This window comes from Cryptotermes secundus, unplaced genomic scaffold (assembly GCF_002891405.2).
Source record: "Cryptotermes secundus unplaced genomic scaffold, Csec_1.0 scaffold162, whole genome shotgun sequence".
Taxonomy (NCBI): Eukaryota; Metazoa; Arthropoda; class Insecta; order Blattodea; family Kalotermitidae; genus Cryptotermes; species Cryptotermes secundus.
Genome location: NW_019739943.1, coordinates 1,058,486 through 1,081,019, shown reverse-complemented (window position 1 = coordinate 1,081,019; position 22,534 = coordinate 1,058,486). Strand labels below are relative to the sequence as shown.

At 34.4% G+C, this 22,534-nt stretch overlaps 1 protein-coding gene across 9 annotated transcripts in view; it reads left to right on the top strand.

Annotated features, from left to right (window-relative positions):
• LOC111872061 (nuclear protein MDM1) overlaps window positions 1-22,534 on the top strand; it is a 127,546-nt gene that overhangs the window by 86,043 nt on the left and 18,969 nt on the right. For 6 of the 9 annotated variants that reach the window (XM_033754499.1, XM_033754504.1, XM_023865575.2 and 3 more), the window contains 2 exons: window positions 1,576-1,668; window positions 17,469-17,642. The exons of 1 other annotated variant lie outside the window; for it this stretch is intronic. In XM_033754499.1, coding sequence (XP_033610390.1) covers window positions 1,576-1,668; window positions 17,469-17,642 — 267 coding nt within the window. The remainder of the gene's footprint in view (window positions 1-1,575; window positions 1,669-17,468; window positions 17,643-22,534) is intronic. 2 more of the 9 variants (XM_033754503.1, XM_033754500.1) reach the window with 2 other exon arrangements.

The following is a 22,534-nucleotide window of genomic DNA, read 5'->3' as shown; positions in this document are numbered from 1 at the left end:
TACTTAAGAATACTAGAAAATGGACGAAGTCCAAAAACCAATTAGTCCCAGGTGTTATACACCATTGCAAAAACCCTTTAAAATATATTTTCTTACCATAGACCAAGTGTATTTGTTATTCTCTAAAACAGAAGGTAATATAAGATTTGTGAAATACACGTAGTTATCAATATTACTGAAATCAGCCAGTATGATTAGAGAAAAGACTACAGTCCATTATGCTTATAGAAAATATTAATTATATTTGACATATTTTATAATTTATTTTTTTAGTTAAGTGAATAATACATGTGAGATAAATGGAAGTATTTTCCCAGCAACTACTGGGATGGTGAGTGTGCTCCATGTTGATGGTCCTGTATACGAGTTGTTTTGAAGAAGACACGTTATTGACATGAAGGACTGCAGCAAGATGATATGTAAATGTTAGTTTACACAATTACACACCTTAACTTTTACATTCATAGATAAATATATTCTTATATTTCTCTTTCCTTTGATACGTGGTGGACAAATTTGTAACTTAAATAAGTTAATTTGTTTTCTTTGTGCAGTAATTGGTAGAGTTGGATTCTTGTGACATTGTAATAGAAAGATTTCATGTTGGTCATTTGGTGATAGTATCTTATGTGTCATTATTTTCTTTAATTATAAATTGAGAATCATCTAATTCCTCAAAATACTTAATTATATTCCATAATTAGATCTTTTGTTACGAGATACTATCTTATTGCTATAGTAGTAAATTGTAACTGTAAAGTAATCAGTCTCAGCATGATGGAGAAGTTGAAAGAGAATGGTATTTCTGGTAAATATATTCACAGAACCTACACATTAAAACATTTTAGCTACAGTATCCAGAATATTTAATTTTTTTACTTTGAATGAAATATTTGGTCTGTAACTTCCTGCCCAAGAATTTTTTTTCTAGTAGCTCTTCGAATGTTTCCCTTTTTCTGTTGTTAAACATTTTGCAGCTGACAGAAGTTTTTGAAATGTATACATCTTTCCCCTTTAGTAGGAATTTGTTCTTTGTTGCATGATTCTTTAGTTGTTTTTTTTTATTTCTTAATGTCTTAATAATAACTGTTCTATGTCTTAAAGTAAGAATGTAATACATTGAATATAAAAGACTGTGGGAACTTCTCACAGTGAAGGAAGCTCTACCCACTCAGCTCCAAAAAGACTTTATTTTATTCTTAACATCCATTTACATGTTTCTATAATAGTGTTGAACAGAGACTATGAATAACATTACATCTAAACACAGTATTGTGGAATAAGTTCATTTCTAATGAAGTAAGTTACCTCATATCTACATATATTGCACAAACAAAATGGGCGGTTACAGTAAACAGTTGTCACGATGGTGTTGCGAGTTATGAAAAATGCTGTTTATTTTACTTTAATGTTTTACATTAATAAAACGATAGAAATACAGAAATACTTACTTGAATATCACCAAAACCATTAGCAAAATAAATTTAATCAGATAAAAGACTTACAGAAACTGTCATGAATAATTCAGCTGTTTCTAATATGCTAGGCAGACAAATTGTCATGTGATCTTTTCAGCTTGCGGCCCGGCTAGCGGGAAGCCTCCACTCCCAGCTCCGAACCGGCAACAAGAGAACGCCCGGTCCAAACCCCGACCCCTCTCCGGAACACGTATGTCACATCCATGATCAATCGCCTGCCTGCTTTACTCTCTCTCTCTCTTTTGATTCACTTTGAACCTCAACTAAACCAAACAGTTTCTGAATAAGACAGATTGGAATGAATCTTTGTTGCGTGCAGTAACAGAGAATTCAGTTCTATCTCAAACACTACAATATGGCAGAAGCAGCTTCTTTCAACATACATCCACTTCCAGTCATAATCTTAAATTCTATTTTTGAATAGATTATATTGTTCCTGTCAGGTTTAACGTCACACTATTGGTGTCTTAATTTTTAATTCTCAAATATTGAGTTATATTCACAGAGAGTAGGACAGTGAAAAAGCAAAAAAATGTTGCAAAATAATAAATAAAAATTAAATTTTAATAGCATGAACTCTTGTCCTTAGATTTTCCAGCTGGAGTTGGTGAATGACTTCATTTTTTATAAGTAAACCACTTAGAATGTTGAAGGTTCATTTTTACTTTGCAAATATTTTGTCATCTTCATAGTTAATATGCTGGGGGGGTGTTATTGGAAGTCCCTGTATATAGCTGATAGTTGTAATTGAGTTGGAGGTGAAACCATGACTGAATTAAACAGAGCATTGTTGTGCTATTAAACAGGTCTCAACCATGCAGTTAGTGAAGAGGTGATAGAAAATGTTTTCAAGTTCAGGCAGACTTGAAAAGAGATGATGGACAGATTATCCTGAAAATATGTGATAAAAAATGTTTCAGCAACATTGTGTTTAAGACAAGGGGATTTGAAAAGTTTTTAGTAACCATTTGTCAAGGAAAAGAGACAGTGAAAACGGGTTTAGTGACCACATAATTAGGATCTAGGAAAGGTAGTACCAAATAGTGTTGGGTGCAAGAAGTATTTACTTTATGTATAGATAGGAAGGGAAGTGATGAAGTTCAATGCACCCACTTTATACTTTGTCACAATTTAAGTTCAGTGGTTGTTCAGTGGTGGTGGTTGAGTGTCGGGTTTGGATGGAAAGATGTGATGCTGTGCTTTATATGGTCTGTGTACATCTTATCCAGAAATGCGGTAGCATAGTTGGTTGAGACACTATGCTACAAACCTGAATGTCGCAGGTTTGATCCCCAATGAGGTCATTGAGTTTGACTCAGCCTCTGACAGAAATGAGTACCAGGAATCTTCCTGGGTGGTAAAGGGTGGCCAGCATGTAAGCCTGGCAAACTGACCACCATCTGTGAGCTGACTGTGTATAAAATGTGGGAGCCTCGACCTCTCACAACCCTATGGCCCTCGACAGACTGTTACACACATAGCTTTACCTCTTTATATCTTGTCAATTGAATTGTATAATTATATTTGACACTCTTGATCATCTTAGATGTGGGAATGGGTTGTCCCATTTCGCCAATAATAGGCAACATTTTCATGAAAAACTTCAAAATGGCTGTGCTATAGCAGACTGACTTAAAACCTAAAATCTGGTTCTGATGTGTTGATGATATATTTGCCATACTATCACATGGCAAGTCCAATCTAAACACAGTGTTTTAAAGCTGACATTTGACTATCTCAAACACTTCTCTTCCTTGATGTGCTCCCAGACAAAAGTGACTACACCAATGCAAAACTAGTGTATGTGGAAATCTGACATACACTGGGGCATAGTTACATTACATATCCAGTCATCTGCTCAGTACTAAGTAGTGTCAGCTGATCCATTAGGCTTCTCTGGGCAGTGTGCCACCTGAAATTAGAACTGTTATTTTGGTGTGGGCATGTTTACAGTATGTACCCTCATGTGTGAATGAAATATGTAAATGTATGATGAGTCACAGAACATCTGCAGCTGATGCCCCTGAATGTAAGAAAGAATGTACTTTCAGCCTACTTGTTATACTACCCCATCAGTGACTAAAGAACCCAGCTCATATGTTAGTTTGTTGGCGCAAGGATGGTGCAGTGAGGTTGTTGTTTCTACAGAAATATGTGGCTTATAGGGTACTACACTCTAAGTCCCTACCACTTGATGATTAAACCTCCTGCTTCACCCATCCACTATACTTAAATGAGTTACAGCAGTAACATGCTTCATTTGTCATTTTGTATTATTGATGCGTGATTTGTGTGTATTCTGTTTTTCAGTGGAGAAGTAAAGTAAAAGGTAACGTTGTCCCTGTGCTTAACTAATTAAGCACTGTGCCCTGAAGGCATATGGGGAGTGAATGTGTAGATGCACATTTTCTTGATCTTGGCACTAGCTGGAGGTGAATGGTCAGTTTGATGGCCCGGCTGCTTAACCCCCCCCCCTCCGGGAAATAGTCCCTAGTACCCATTGGATAGGAAGCTGGGTTGAACCCAGAGCCGGTATGGAGGAAGTACCTGTGGAAAACAGAGAATTTAGTAAATTTTCTTTCATTTTATATTTAAATGTGTGTCATTTAGTGTGAATAACAGTAGGGATATGACCGTAATACTGGCTGACGTCAAATGAGGAGGCTTATATGTAATTAGAGTCCCATATAAAAATGAAGTGTTTAAAACTGTCTTTCACTTCAAGGTAATATGAAGAAAAGCTACAAATACAATGACTCATCTGATATTGTATAGTCTTAATACTGGTAGCATTATTAAATGACAATAAAAAAAATCAGCATGTCAGACATGCAGATCACATATCCTATGCTTAAAGGTTTAATTAAACACGCAAATCGATGTTTTAATAAGAAATATAATTACAGAACCTTTTGGTTATCCATAAAGAAGTATTAATTTTGTTTTCCTCGCATACTGCTTGAAGGAGAACAGAGCCTCATGAAAGTGGGTATGACTGATATTAAACATATGTGAGAAGAGGTAGGTGCATATTAAGAGTGCAGCAGGTTTAGCTATGTTGGGCAGTGTTAACATTGACAAACAGTATGATAGAACACGTAAATATCATAATAAGCAGACTGTCAGAGAGGGTTGCATGTTCTCAAGAATGATTGATTGTATTAAATTTTGTGTTGTGTTCAAACTCGAACTACTTGCTCACAAAGAGACAAGTACAGCAGACACAAACAACAGCATTTAGGTTTAGCCACTCCATATCTGAATTTGACAGCCTGCTGTTTGAGCATTTAAACCACTTGGCAGTCTTCAGGATTACATCAAGAACTCTGAAAAATGATGGTAGCAAAAAATATATGCTGCTTAGAACTTCCTTCATTGTGCAGTGATAGACAAGTTCCTTCTAATAGACTCAACTGAGTAGGATCCTTTGTTCACTGACATCTGATGGCACAAGTGGAACCTGTTTCAAAAATGGCTTGTGTTTTAAATATGTTGTCACTGACTAGTGACTAGACACGGGGGTTGGATTGGTAATTGGATTTATTGAACATCCTGCTCACAACATCTCAGCATAGACCACATAGAAAACACCATATCCATTGTTATAGTCTAACAATACCTGGACCATTGCATAGAAGTGGGTGTTTGTTTGTCTGCCTGTTGCATAGCAATGGCTGTCTATGCTACAATACTATTAACATTGCAGCTTCTCTCACAAGCATCACCTATCCAACACTAATCCTCACCTTCTCTTGGTGCACCGTATTCTCACTGATGAGGCTCTGGCAACTTTATCACTGTAAATAGGTTTAATACATGCACAGTTCACCTTCTATAAACATTGAGTTACATTATTTTTTTTTTACTTACTTATGCATACATAATAAAATTTTGCCCCACTTACCAGATCAAACACTCAATATTTAATGAAGAAAATAAGGCAGTTGGTTCAGCCCATAACCTCCTTTTAGGTTAACCTGGTTTACAAAACATGTTATCATCTCTGTTTAATAACAACATAGTCAGTAGAACATCATAAATTTTGAAGTCCACTGAACTCTGAAACATGCACTCTCTTTTACTATCCACAAAGTTTTCCTATTGCATAGCAACTCTAAGCCTCTATTTTGTCTAGTAGCAGCTTCATGTGTAATGTAATGCCCACTGCTTCCAACCCTCCCCCCACTACATTAACCATAAAGGTGACAACTACAATATTTTCTGAAACAGAGAACATTCATCATTATACCATACTCCTGAACCTATTTATGATTTAAAATACATTTTACAGTATATACTACTATATACTGGATGTCTTTTCTTCCAATTCCATGTTCATACAATATTTAATTGTAGAAAATATGATTTTGCCATCCAGTTAAAACGTTAAAGTAGAGTTTGAATTCCATTCTCTCATCACTGCTGTCTGCAGCAGGCAGAAGAGTGTTTTCTTTTATTCGGACTATATGTGAGGAAAATCAGTCCTGAGATTTTTCACATGTGTAAGTTTGTGAGAGCAATTATTCAAAATTTATGGGGAATGGGATGTGCCAGTTTCTTGAATCTGCTGGTAGCATGAGTGGAATTTTCAGAAACTAAACACAAAGTCAAAACAAGTTTTCTCTTTAGTTCTTGTGAGAGAGTTTTCCTAGGGGATATAATAGTTTGATGGATGAAAGATGCAATAATGAATTCAACTAGCCTCTATTGTAACGACAGTTACATGAGGAAAGATGTTAGCTGACACTGTTAGTGGTGACTGGGAGATGGTGGGAGATCATCTGCATATCATAAATTTTAATAATTGAAGTAGATTTTCTTTGAAATGTTTTACTGGCTGATTGAGAATTCCAGATGCATGAATACTGCTTTGCTCTCCACGTCATTTGGGCTGTGCCCATGCATATACGTACATGAGCTGCATTACTAATGCATATATAATTTCAGACTTCACTTCAGATGGCCCTCATACAATCAGACTGTTTCTGGGTCATTTCCTGTACATTATCTTATTTAGGCTTAAATTTAATGAACTGATTGTGAGAATTACATTAAGATTTTCAGGTTGTGCAAATATAGTTATTACACTTACACAGAAATTAATTCCATTGCTGTTGCTGCTTCTACCATAATAACAGCAGCTGCAGGTCTAGTTCCAGTTACTGGCCTTAAAGTTATGGAGTTATTTACATTGAAATAGTGATCAGTGAAATCAGTTACATTCTTTCTTCACACCATGTAGAAGATAAATATGCTGTTGTTAACAAATTTTATGTACACCTAACCTTGATTTCTGTCTTATTCAGTATTTGGACTGGTTTGACTTTGAGGCAAAAGTGAAGCCGTTGGGCAAGCTGGATTAGTCATGTAGCATTTGGACATTCATAATGCAGGTGCTCAGATTTTACTTAGTTGAGTCCTCTAGTGCTATGTTGGTACAGAATAGAGATCATGATATATTGCCCTGAGTATAATATCTAAGAATAGAACTGCATCAAGTATGGGCCAAAGTAAATAACATAAACTCAGTCAAAGATGGAGAAATATAAATTATAATTTCATTTAGAATGTTGTTATTCTGTTAATTATTTCACTAAAGAACACAGATAATTGTGAAATCATGAATTCTGCCTCTCACCTATATAATGATGGGGGCACATGGTAGCATAGTTGATTGAGGCACTTTGCTACAGGTCAGAAGGTAATGGGTTTGATTCCCAATGAGAGCATTGGATTTTTCAGTTGATCTAAACCTTTCAGCCAAACTGTGGCGTTGTGGTCAACTCAGACTGTAACAGAAATGAGTTCCAAGAATCTTCCTGGTTGTAAAGGGCGACACAACCTCATTACCATCTGTGACCCCATTGTCAAGAAAATGTGGGGATACTTGATGTATCTCAACCCTGTGGGTTTTCACTGCCTATTACAGGGACAACTTTACCTTTTTTTACACCTATATAATGATGTTAATGCAGAAATTTTGGTTGCACAATAATATTTGAAGTCTTTCCCCTGGTTACTTCGGCAGTGTTTTCTATTGGCGAACTTCTAAACATAATCAGTTTATCATTCAAGCAGTGTACATTTTCTCACGTTACTTATTGTGAAGTGTATCAGGGTAGATATCAAAATGTAATTTCTTGTTATTCGTGTTGGAAGTAAATTATATATTTAAATGGATCGATAAGCCTGAGGAATTATGTTGTTATTTAAAGACACCACTGGCGATAAACTTCTCAAAATATTGTATGTAGGACTTACACTACAACATGAAATCAATGTTGCCATAAGTCTCTGTTCTCATTGTAAATTTGTTTGTACTCAGATTAACAAAGCTAATAGATTTTCCTGGATAAACATATGACTCTATTACTACTATATTGCTTACAGCAGTCATCGTGTAAAATTTTAGAATTAAAATTTTGCAGTCCAAATCTTTCTTAGAATACTGCTGAAAAAGGTATTTTTGTCATCTTTTAAGGCAGTCCTATTGCTTGGCTTGTGACACTTTTATTATCCAGAGTTCAGCATGTTTCTTCTTTTAATCTATCTTAGTTTGGTTTTTCTGAGAACTTATAAAATAATAGCAATGGAAACAAAACTCCAAACCCCACCAAATGAGGAGGATTTACTATACCAGTTATAGAGAAATAATTTCTCAGATATATAGGAAATACCTCTGTGACTGATGGAATAAGGGGTTTAATTTCACAATAGAATTAAAATTTTAGAGATTCTACATTTATTATTACTTCTGTGTGTTATATTTTATCTTAAACTACTTAGATAATTAATATTAGAGCTCAATGTTATAAGTCTAGAATTGTAAAAATATTATTTCTTGGCAATATAATGCTTTCTTCCCATGTCCTATTACCACAACAATAAAAATGGTTTTTGAACTACCTTTTTGCTCTGAAAACACAACTGTTAATGTTTGACCTTTTGTAGTGTACTGAATTCAGCGGAAATAGGAATGCATATATTATCAAAAGTACTGAACCCTAAATCATACAGTCATTAGTAAGTTACTATCTTACTTAACTAAATCAATGCTTGTCACTCACTCAGTCTTGCTACCTCCCATCCACCCTCAGTTTCTCTCTGATGCCAGGTTGTGTATTCATTTGTGTAAATACTGCATGTTGATTGTGCAGTAAAGGAAATTATCCACTTCATTCATGAAGTTACATTTTGTACCATTTATTCTTATGCAAAAATTTTGACATGTTTTAAGAAAAGCATATAGGTAACTCTGTCACTGCATTCACTTCTCTTATGAGCACTCTGCACAGACCCCACAGTAAACACCGTCTCTATTGTTGATGACATCACCACTAAGTGTGTTTACCAAGCCGTTTATTAGAAACGAGTTACATAACTCTCTTGTTCCACCGCTGCTCAGCACAGATTACATAGAAAACACAGCCTCATCTATTGTTGTGTGTTGGACTGTATTTACAGAACTGTTGCTGGCAATGCGTTGATCAGATCTGTTATGATACGAATATTTCTGTATTAATGTATCGCGTTATTAGTGAGGCAGTTCAAGCTTGTAAATTATGTCCATAAGTCTCACTTTGCAAACTATTTTGTTTATGACCCTAAGCAAGCATGGCTGGGTCTAAAATTAATAAAGTATAATTTTCAAGAAGTTGCTTTGTTCCAGGGTTCCACAGTCCTGGGAACTAACATTAATATTTTCAGTACTCACAATCAAGGCTTGTAAACAACGCTAAACCAAATTTATCTTCGACCTTTACAGTAATCATCAATAAAAGAACAACAAGGTCTGAAAGAAATTATATTAAAATATACTAAAATAATGTGGGTAAACCTTCTGTGAACAATAATTTTGCACTCGCATACAGTGCATCTATTAAGTAGAGTGGGGATATGTATGCACCTACAATGCAAAGCACCACAGCAGAGAATTTAGAATTAAGTCATTAAATTTCTTCTCCATCACAGCATTAACAGAGTTAGTTATTGTGAAGTTTTAATTCTAGAACTTGTTTCTATGTTTTAGAATTCACTTAGTGTAATTTTTTGGTATTGCATGTTAAATATAAATGATAGGAAATTGATGCACTTGCCATTTGAAACAATAATGAATTATTTATTTTGAAAACTGACTTTTTCTAACATTATGTGACTAAAACATGTCACTCAGATTTTGCATATGCATGAATCAGTGAATGAAGTGACTGCTAAAATGTTACTTGAATCCAACACTACAATGAAGAAAATTATATATGCTAAATATTGAAATGATGTGCTTTATCCATCTCTTTCCTTTTACAATTCTTTTCTCTGTGACCAGTAGTGAATTGGTTGAATGGTGTTATTAAACTATTTTAATAGTGAAATATGCAATTCAGTACAAAGTAATGCTTTGTCCAAAATTTCTGTACCAGCCCAGCAACAGAGGATGATGAAATGATTATTTTGATGGTTATGATGATAAATTAGTGCTCACATTCCCAAGTGGCATGTTCTGTGTTTAAATTTTATAGATTTACTTGCCTTCCCAAAGTCCCCCCAGTGTACACCGCCCTCTTTGCACCATATTTAGCAGCTTTGCAGTCTACTGTAAGATAAATGGAATGACAGGATGAAATCTAGTAATGTTTTACATAGTCCATTACTACATACAGATGTAAAATATTAGCGCACAGCATAGATTTGCTTCCAGTCATTTGCTAGGTATAAGTTAAAAGCTTTTTACCAGCTATATTGCATTTGATTTCAGAACCAAACTGTATGGATATATTTACATTTTCCATATGCGATTAAATTTGACAGCATAATTATACAGCTCTTTATCTTCAAGATGGCTGTGAATGGTAGGATGCATGATATGATCAGTGGAACAAGAAACAACATAGCCCATGTGCTCATTGATCTATAGTGAACAGAAATGTACAGTTTTGCTTACATAAATACATGACCACAAGCTGTAGTTTAGGCTGTGGCTTCATTTCATGTGAGAGTGATATGATGTCCTGGTTACTACAGCCTACTCATACTCAGTTTCCAACTAGCATTTCTTTATCCCACTGACTACACACTTTGCTCTGGTAGTTTCAAGGACAGAAATTGTGTTTCACACATGTACTCACACATTCTGGTCCACCTTAAAATAGATATGGAAATAAATATTTATTGCTATAAATACAAATTAAAAGAAAAAGCAGTTCAATCACTTTTATATTATGTGTTTGTACCTCAGCTTGTGATATGCATATTAAATATTTTGTTTTATAGGTCACTCTTGAAAGCTTCATACAGGCTTATATCAGTGTCACATTTCAAAAGTTGGTTGGGGCGCTATGCTACAAGCCAGAAGGTCGTGGGTTCGAGTCCTGATGAGGTTGATTTTTCAATTTACCTAACCCTTCCAGCAGCATAATGGCCCTGGGGTTGACTCAGTCTGTAACAGAAATGAGTACTAGGAATCTTCTGGGGGTGGGGGGTGAAGGGCAGCCGGTGCGTAAGGCTGACAGTTTCACCGCCATATGTGAACCGATTGTCTAGGGAATGTGGGATAGCTTTGCCTTATTTTTACCTTTATTTTTATGAAGGTCAGTGTTCCTAGTGTAACGCTAATTGTAGACTTGTTTAAATATGAATGTTAATGTGAATTTAGGAATATTTGCAGTAAATTCAATAAACTGACTATTTTATTTGTGTTCCTGATCAAACAGATCAAATAGTATTCCCTTTGTTCTTAAATTTCTAAAGAAATTTTGCTACGAAATTTGAAACAATTTGGGCAGCTTTTATTCAGAAACTTCAGACTAAACGTTTCCAGAAATAGTATTCCTAAGTCCATGACTAGACTCAATATTAAATTAGTGAAATAAAGTGTAATGAAATTTCTAGATTCATGTGGGTGTGGGTTATATTCCTAGTAACTGTAAAAATTGTTTATTTTTTAAAGTTGGTAGCAGTCTTAGAGCAGGAGAAAAAAGACAGCATCCCCCTCCATGGTTTTGTATCATTCTAATGTGGGCCAGATTAACAGAATTGGATATAATACTACTTCCTCCTTTCACATCTAAAACATAAAATTCCATTACAGTTTTGCATTGGTTGTTTGCATGATATTTTATTTTAAAATATTTCTCTATGGTACTTCTTTTATTCTACTATTGGGCAAAAGAAATGGAAATAAAATGTTATGTTCATTCATTTATTGGAGATGAGGATGATGATTATGATAACTGTGGAAAAATAGTAGATCATGATGATGCTCATGACAGAGATACTAAGTAAATTGGCTTATGCATTAACTCTTGTGACTTGTATTTGAGAGGTGTCTTGTTTCAATCTTGGCTGGGACATGGATTATCCTTATTTAGGTTTTCGTAGTTTTCCTCAGTCTCTCCAGACAAATGCTGGGATAGTACCTCAAATTCTTGAGAGACCACTTCCTTCCTGATCCTTTCCAATTCACCAGTTATCCTGCCATTGGACACTTTACAGTCAGAGCTATTCATAGCATCGTTAAATAAATTATAAATAAATATAAGTAAATAGACAACAAGGATCTTGGAAAAGGAAATAAAAAAATGACAGGCTTTGTTTTATTTATACAGAGAACTCACTTTGAGAACATGTAAAATGGCTTTCCTCTCTTATCCGACTTTCCATAATATTATTATTGTTATTGTTGTTGTTGTTGTGTCGTCGTCACCATTATTATTATTATTATTATTGTACAGCTTGATCACTCATAGTTCTTAGATCAGTGTATCCCAAACTTTAGTCATAATGGAATAATAGAAAATCCCCAGTAAATATTTGATTATCAGAACCACTGTTGAGCCATACCTATGATATAAAACATATCTTTTTGGTTAAATGTTGCATTATTACATATTAAAAGAGAAACTGAGTTTGGGAAGCATTAATTTAGACTCAATGTGGTTTCCCTTGTGATAGTTCTTAGTTTCCAGAATGTGCTTTGCAGCTGTGAGATGTTTCACCAAGTTTTGTCTGTTGTGTAGTATTGTTCCCCTTAGGTCACCAGTTGGATGAGCCTGACAACAGTTGCAATGTAAATGTCTTTTATGCCCATCTTGAAATGAATGTTACATTTATACCCCTTCTGTGTAACACATCTGTACTGAGGAACACCCAATACAGACTATAACAATACATTAGTGCCATATATTATTCAAAGTCCATAGGAAAATTTCACATCTTCATATTTTTGCCTTCTGTTTACATGGACTTCTTTAAAATGAGGTGGGTCTTGTCAGAAAGAAGTTCATCAGTACTATGAGAAAGACCTCTGTACACCCATTTGTCATAAATATTATGAACTGGGATACTTTTTTGTTCTTCAGCCTTGTAACCATAAGGTATGTAATGACATCCTGGGTATTCAAGAAATAGATCCTTCCACTTCCACTGCTTTATAGGCCAGATTACAGAGTTGTGGTGATTTACTAGTCTTATGTTACCTTTAGGAGGAACCAGATAATAATAGAACAGAATAGACTAGAAAGGGGTCCCTTCCACTGTCCCCATCATTTAGCATATCAGCAGGCCTGCATCTTGAATAAATTGCATTATTTTGCTGACTGAGAGACCTTATGATGATTATTAGGATTCAAGAAGTGAGTTCAAAAGTGGTGGTACTGTGCATATGTCTCTGTATTGTCTCAGCTTAGCTCAGGAAGGGATGTAGATTAGCTAGCTCAGTTGCTGGTAATGCATGAGACTTCTCAGATGGATTATGGGATGTGTTTTATTGAAGTGTATGAAAGTGAGAGCAAACAATGGATTTTTGGTGATTATTAAGTTTTTTTGTTGTTGAATAATTAGTAATTTGTCACATTGAACTCAGATGTGATTAAAATATCCACAGGTGTAGTACATAAACTGATAAGTTTCACACCCTGATAGACTTCGATGCAATTGAACATCAATCAATCAATTTATTTGTTCCAAGAATCCATATTTAGAGATAGAACAAGTCAGTAACTACATATTAATATAACATACATATCGTACATGAGTCAACTATACTATAAAACTTAATTCCCTACAGATTTCATACAGATCAATCATAACAATACATCATTCCACTTGCAACAGTGCAATAATCAAAAAAACCCTACATTCAAATTTTTTTATAGATTAAGCGAGGTCAAGTTATTGTCATAATATAAAACCATAACACACTCACTTAAGAATTAAAGGGGCATAAATTTGTCAACATCAAGTGTCATCAACATCAATTTAATGTCTGAGATTTAGCTCTAATTTTAATTATGTGGTTTTACAATACTGTAGTTTACAAGAAAATTTATAAGTTCATATTAAGAGGGTGAGAAGGGTGACATGTAAAAATTAGCTAAGAGTCAGAATTCATTCCAGCAAGTGAACCAGACATACTAATTTCATTGCCTCTTCTGTGCCAAAATTCTTTGATGATGATGATGTTAAAATGAAAGATAATCTTACCAAATGATATTTGAAGTACCACAGCTTTGAAACCCTTACAGATCATTGGCATTATCATTCACAACTGTCAATTATTGTGTCATAAATACAATCCTTTAGTTATTCATAATATAGTTTGTAGAACTGGAAATCTTAAAAAGTGTTGGAAGAGCATAGGAAATTATAAAAGTAGGCTTTTTTGTATCACCTCGAACATCAATGGCAGTATATCAGCACATATTATTGCAATGTTGTGTGGTGTACTTAATGTTATATTTAATTCCCTGTCAATAATATTTTTACATATATATGTTTCTGTAGTTAGTATAGTGACAGCCTACAGGCTCTGCTCTTCTATACAGCATCCACCTTCCTATACAATAGGTACTGGGGGCTCTTTCCTTGAGTTAAAGCGGCCAGGGCATAAAGCTGACTACTCACCTCCACTGTGATGAGGGCTAGAATAGTGTAACTGTACCTCCACTCCTCCATACATCACCATGGCATAGTTCTTAATAAAGTAAGCACAAAGACAACTTCACCTTACCTTATGAAATTATTGCAGGATAAAACACAGTATATTATAGTTATATATGTTACAAAAGATACTTGATACACTTAGCTGGGACATACTCATTCATTTCAGTGTTTACAGTTGAATATGCACTATTAGCTGTGTTAAGATGCCTCTTTGTCAGCACACAATTTAACATACATTAATATAATATTCATATAATTTCTGACAAAAGAGATTTGGTCTTGAAGTGAAGTTAACTGAAAGAGCTAGCATATTACTTCTAGTCTTACTTGCTTGAGTGGCCACAGTAGAAACTGAATCCAGCTGTTTGTGTTATGGGGTATGCAAGTCCAGTCATCAATCATGCACTTAAACGGAATGGTATTTAGTTTCTGAACTTAATTTTCAGCTTGATGATATGGTTGGAGAAACACACTCTAAGATTATGAAACTGTGAAAGTTGGTGGTCATGAACATTATGTTCTCTGTGGTAGCATGCTAATTTATCACCCATCTTAAAGATGTTATAAGAATTCCCTATGTCAGGGGTGCTTAACATGTTTTTATTGTATTTGTTGGCCAGAAGTGACCCATTTGTATTAAATGGTTGGTCTTTCTCATCCCCATTCAGTCAAATGCAGAAATATGAATGGAAAAGAAATGTACAGGTATGCTTGATTTGAGGTTCTCACAGTGTGACTGTGAAGAGTTGTATCATCTGGAATGTAATACCTGCTGCTTGCTGATTTTTTGCTTCACTTACACTTTGACCCTGATGATATAGGCAGTATGTTCATCTGAAACGTCAGTAGACTGTCACCATGCTACTTGGCATTGTATTCCAGAAAACAGAACTCTTAAAAATATGCAAGTGTATAATATTATATTAAGCATCCTGTTGCACTCTATACGATAAATGATATGAACTCTGTCCCAAGTGCAAACAATATATTATATGTCCTTGATCTTGCTCTCCTTTACACTACATGTTTCGGGATCAAATGGCCATCATCAGGTGTATACACTCACGTTGCTGTTACACTGCACTTAGTTTAAAATTTAACATTTAAAAACACATTGTTCCTTTCGTTGTTATTATCAACATCTACTTCGTTGATATCTGTCTGGTTTATACATTATTTTTGTTACACAAGTTAGGACTTATAAAATTAGAACTAAAGATTTTATAAGTCCTAACTTGTGTAACAAAAATAATGTATAAACCAGACAGATATCAACGAAGTAGATGTTGATAATAACAACGAAAGGAACAATGTGTTTTTAAATGTTAAATTTTAAACTAAGTGCAGTGTAAGAGCAACGTGAGTGTATACACCTGATGATGGCTGTTTCAGGCCGAAACATGTAGTGTAAAGGAGAGCAAGATCAAGGACATATAATATATTGTTTGCACTTGGGACGGAGTTCATATCATTTATGCAAGTGTATGTCTTTCATTTCAGAAGTTTTATAAAAGTGAGAAATAATTCAAATATATGAAATTCGAATTAAAATGTTTCATCAAATTTAATATTTTGTGTAAGTACCAACCAAAACAGTGATTTTATAGAAACCGTCAGAGTTGGCTGTGCTTTGTCTGGCCTGCACACTTTGTGTTGTGCATCCCTGGCATATGTTACATAATAGAATGTTCTAGGAATCACTGGACAGTGATGGGTTTGCTACTCACAACCTTTTCTTTTCCAAGTTTGAGACTAACATTGCATTGAGGATTGCTTGACTGTAGCGGTTTTCATTTCCAACAGCTTTTCTTTCATTAGAATAGATTCCCTGGTGAAAAATATTTGCAAGATCATAAAGAACAAAACTGAAAGATAGATAAAACTTCCTTATTAAAACCGTCACAACACAACTATATCAATGTCAGTGCCTAGTTTTGGCTCTGCTACATGTTTCAGCTACTAATAGCCATCATCAGGCAAAGCAATATATATGCACCACTGAACTGCAGTATTAATAAAATTTGATACAATAATATTAATATATTAAAATACTTGATGTAAAAATACAATAAATTAGAGATATAAAAAACAAAAGTTATAGTATAAAACAAGAATAAAATTATGAAGAATGTCGTCTTCTGGGTTTTGGCGCCGTGTATTCTTCGNTTTCTTCATAGTCATCACCGTGAAAACCTCAAAACTTACACAAGAATAAAATTCTTTAATTGATGCTTTACATTATCGAGTCAGTCATTGGTTTTTGTGATTTTGTTGTGTTCCCACAGACAAATTGGAGTATTCTATATTTTGTATGTATATAAAAAAACTGTTATTGGAGGCTTGTAATATAGATGTAATAACATAAATGTTAATTATTTAGTCGGTGCCTCATCTTACAAAGTGTTGCCCGTTCTGTAGGGAATGTAAAAAAAAAAATAGATAATTTGCTTTGTCTGGTTACTCCTATTTAAATGGTAAAAATAATAAATTGGGCTGGTGTTATTGGAATAATATTGAACTGATGTCATAGTGGTGATGTGATGACAGTGTTGTTATGTTCGAGATCACTGCCACCATGATGATGGTGGTGTTGGTGGTGGTGAGGATGATGATGATATCAACAATAATAAGAATAAAGTGAAAATGAAAGTTCTTGAAATATTTTACACTTGTAATTTAAAATTTAGTTAATGATGGAGTAAATGTGTCAAATGTAGAAACAAATTTGGCCATGAATGAAGTGACATGAAAGGAATACAAGCTGTAGTTCTACATTTTGATGATTATATCACAAAACATCAGTATTATCTAATATTCAACAGACTTAACATCAGCATCAAATTTGGTTCCTGCCAATATCTTTCACCATGGATAATTTCCTTAACACATTGATCTACAGGATTGGCGATAGATGTTAGTAATGTTTTTCATACACAGAACTGAGATGCATTTATGTGAGCTCGCTTGTGTTGGAGTTTTGTGTGCTGGTCCTTACTCCTGACAACCAGAGATTGTTGGGGAAGTCTTAACAAGTTGCTTCTCACCTTTTTCTAGCCTCCTTATCTACTACCGGTCCTTCCCGTCCGAAAAGTAGCTCTGTTCCCTTAAAAGCTGAAGAAGGCAAATCCCACCATGCCACGAAACCCAAACCTGCCAAATCGGTGAATGGGGTGCAGGTTGCTAAAATCAGAGGCGACAGGACCAAAGTTGCAGAACGAAAAAATACTAGTAAGTAGCTGTACCGTGCCATGTGGTCATGTGATGTCTGTCTAGTCGATGTTTGTTGTTCCACCTCTAACCAGCCTGCTGATCTGTGTTGCTATGAAACTGACATATGCCTGCAGTAGTTTCCCTGATTTTGCTGAGTTAATGACATATGCAACGCATGAATTATTTTCGAGTTTGTACACATTCTTCTAATGGAGAAGCCTTCAGGAATTGCATACAGTTATTCAAACAATATGTTTCTCGCTTGGGGAATCAAAGAAGAATTACTATTTTCTGCAATAGTACAGTGAAGTCATTTATATAATCCACAAAGAAATTAGGCTTCTTGGAACATATTTCCAAATTACTGTGATTTGAATAACATACAGAAAAATCAGGAGCCTAGAGGAGCTTCTCTGTTACTGCTGGGAATACTAAAAGAGTGACTACAATGCTTTCGACTCCTAACTGAGTTGAGTCATTAATATTGATATTCAGAATTTGATCATACTCCTGATATGTACAAAGAACACAATATCGTGATGGAAATTAATAAACTAATTAGTGTTTCGTGAGTACTCGTATATGTGCAAAGTCTATGTGATACATAGACTGATTTTTGGTGAAACTAGTTTTAAATCTTCTGCAAGTGAAGAATTCATACTATTTCCCAAGTTTGTCTTTGTATTATAAATTGTTGATTTTCACTCCTCACATTCAGCACAGAGTGAAATGGAAGACATTCTTAAAGTTGATATAGTGCATGACAGATGTTTCTACAACAAAGCCAGTTTGGCATATGAAAAATAATAACAGAAGTTTAAAAGTTATGACATCCAGTAATAAACAGGAGTATACTTAGCAGTGTATTGAGCACTGCATTTTGCAAGAAAATTGTTTTAAAGATTATATCAGTTTAAGTACAACAGATCACTGTAGGTCGCAGTGCAAGGGCCAGGAAGGCCCACCCCTTATACATTCATTCATTCATGTTAGGATAGTGACTTCTTCAGTCAAATACAAATTTATTCTTACATAGGATCTGGAAAACAGAAGGTACATGAACAGTATGCATATAACTCAAGGATGAGATGAGCAGGGCATGTAATATGCATGGGGGAAGTGGATTCATATAGGATTTAGGTGGGAAAGCCAGAAAAAATTAGGAAGACCTAGACATAGGTATGAGGATAATATTAAAATGGATCTTAGAGACATAGGATAGGATGGTATGTACTGGGTTGATTTAGCTCAGGTTATGGACTAGTGGAGGCCCTTGTGAACACAGCAATGAACATTTGGGTTCCATAAATGTTGGAAAGTTCTTGAATAGCTGTCTGACTGGCAGCTTCTCAAGAAGGGCTTAGCTCCATGGAGTGAGTTAGAATGAATATAACACCCAGTTTTATTTACTTCTTTGGAATCTCATGATGAGATTCTAGTAGCTTCAAGTGTGGTACTGAAATACTGGATTTGAAAGAATAACACAAAATATTATGTGAATGCAGCCATCAATCACAAACCAGCAATAAAAGTAATCAGATCTTACAAGCATTTTTCATAAATTACTTTGGTTCTTAGTCCTGAATTTGTGATTATTTAATAGTTGTGTATGCATGCCACATTTAAACAAAGCAGAAACATAGACAGCTCCATTGATAAAGGTACATTCCCAAATTATTTCCTTTTGCCAAAATGGTGTTGCCATGCCAATAACTGATAAGCAGTTTCTTAGGAATTCCGAACAGAAGGGGCATTTATTGGCAAATGTAAAATAAACTATGCCCTATATTTATTGAAAAATCATTCTTTTAATATTCTAATGAAATGTTACATGTGAGCACTTATATTCATGCCAGGAATTGTGTGGTGATGCTGTTAGAGGCTAATTTAGTTCAGTCTGTATTATGGGGTATCTGTTCATTTCATCTATTTCCTATCTTTTGGTCAAGGGACTGATCTCATAATTACAAATATTAATCTGACAGGAGATCTATAATTCAGTTTTATTTGTCTCTTGTCTCCAATTGGTAGAATTGAATGAGTTTATGATGCATAATATGGAATTTTTTTCCTGTGGATGTGATTTCTTGAATTGGTAGCAATGTAATTTACATTATTCACACATGAGTCATTTTGAGAATGTAATGAATCTACAGTTTTACAACCTAAACATTTTCGCTACATCTTAGAGAAGTGATAAATAGTTCTAGGAAATTTAAACTGGCAAGAAGTCATTATAGCCTATTTTGAACTTCACTTGAATCAGCACTTGTTGCAGGAATTTAATTCTTTATTGGCCATGTGTTCATGTGTTATGCTATTGTAATTGTGCATGTGCATACTTAGCTATTTGAGCACAATATTTTTTAAACATTAATAACATAACCCCTGATTTGAAAACTATCCACTATCCCTACACTACCAGAGGATTTAAAGTCCCCTGTTTCCTGATAGTAGAGATAAGTAATCTACTATTGATGTAAGTGAGAAGGCAAAATATTTGCTTGTGAGTTTAGCTCTGAATCAAACATGAAGTTGTGGAAACCAAAAGCAACATTTTTGGGGCAAAGAAAATAAAATGTATGGTGTTTTTAAATTATAGTAAAAAATAATATATTAATTTTTTAGAGCTGGGTTTCATACATGATATATCTATTTTCTAAGGCCATTGCTCCTTGTATCAAAATATCATATCCCACATACCCATCATGTTGAACTCTCGGTACTTTATAGTGTAGCTAGTGCTGTAGTTGAAATTACACTTCTTCACCTGTAAATTGCAATATCTCACTTAATGTGTAAGTAACAGTTCAAATTAACACTTAGTTTGTGTGTAAGTACAGCAGGTTTAACGTATGTGAGAGGTGTGTGGACTGTTAGCATTGAATTCCATGCACTAAATGTGTTTTATATGTATAAAATAATATAAACATCTGTGTTTTGTGCCATATTGACAATATGGTATTTTCACATAATTCCACCTAGAATAGATTCAAGTTCAGACTTTATTACCATTTTTGTTTCCATTCTGTAAAGTATGGTCATATAGCTACAATCAGTAATATGTATGACACTTAATGTTAAGTCTTAAGTTGTATGTTGTATGTAACTTTATTATGCACTAAATGTGTTTTATATGTATAAAATAATATAAACATCTGTGTTTTGTGCCATATTGACAATATGGTATTTTCACATAATTCCACCTAGAATAGATTCAAGTTCAGACTTTATTACCATTTTTGTTTCCATTCTGTAAAGTATGGTCATATAGCTACAATCAGTAATATGTATGACACTTAATGTTAAGTCTTAAGTTGTATGTTGTATGTAACTTTATTATCTAGAACTTGGATAATTTGGATAAGTAATAAGTAAGAACTGGTAAACAACTCTTTTAATTATAGTTCTGTATAGACTGCACTGTTGTAACTCTGTTCTCTCATGTTTTACTGACAGTAACATAACGACAGTTCTCCCATGTATAATGTCAATTGCACAACCGTGGAGTATGAAGGTCTGAGGGCATCAGTGTTTGAATGATACCATGACCGTACATCTTAAAAATAATGTTTCATTTCGACAAGACCCAGATTTTGTTTTCATGTTTAATACTTGCAGTTCAAGATAAACATTTGCAGAACTTTTGTGGAGTAACTGAAGAAGTTTTCTCTAAACTGTGTCATTATTTTCTTGGTTGGAATCATGCAGTTAACTTAAATTTTGTGTGACAATGGTAAGTCTCCTTCAAAATGGCTGGGCTGCTATGCTTTCACATGTTGGGTGTTACATTGTTCTTTGTGATTGTTGTTGGTCTTGTGTACCCTGCATGATGTAACATAATAAAAGTGAGTTTGTCATTATCAAATTCTAGCCTTGTACCAGTAGCCAATATGAAGAGAACTTTCAATAATATAGATATATTTGTGATCTTATTTGTTTCCTTAGTTTAATAACCAAATCACTTTTCCACAGATCTAATGGTGACATTTTTTAATTCAGTGTAAATAATCTTCAATATCTGCAGGAATGCTTATTGTTGGTTTCATGATGATTTTAATTATTCTATCTTAATACTTTCTCAAAATCACACGTATATCATGTACATAATTTAGCACGTTAATAAATCACAAAATGGCTTACAAATTATCATTAAATTGACTATGTGATAAGTACTAAAATGAAAGGCTAATTCAGCCATCACAGTGCCCACCAAAGTTGATTTTTAGTAGGAATATTCACTGGCCTCTCTTACTGAGTATATTAAGCATATTTTGATAAACTCTGGACATGGAGTCTGAATAATTTCACTTAGCTTTCCACTGAATTGGTATATTCATACATGAATTACCTTTGTAATATGTTTTAATTGACATTGTCAGTGTGTTACTGATGAAGTGTTGTGAACATGAATGTGACCTGTGATCCTGTATAGTCCAGTAATAGTTCACCAGTGTTTTGTAGGAACATATTCCATCCACCTTCAGGGTTGAAGAGTAAGCCACACAAACAGTCAGCAGGAAGCAAGCAGCATGCATAATGAGTGAGAAAAATCAAAGCCACTTTATTAATGATGATCAATCAGTCAGACTGTCTGGCTTGGTGTTGACGCCCATCAGTGGCTCATGACCAGATTTTAGTTTTTGTCAGAAGAGTTGCTCTTATGTCATTGTGGGGCATTCTTTCTGACAAGAGGACAGGTCTCACTTTTGACAAAAGCTGTAGTCAGTGTTTCATGCTGATAGTGTTTATAATTTATATATACACATACTTTGCCCCTTGTTAAGAGTCTCAGCTATTGTCAAATACATATGTACAGCATATAATAGGTATATATACACTATGTTGTATTTTAGCGTCCTGTTGCATTGATTCATTTTCATAATGTGTATATATTAAAAGTCTTCAAG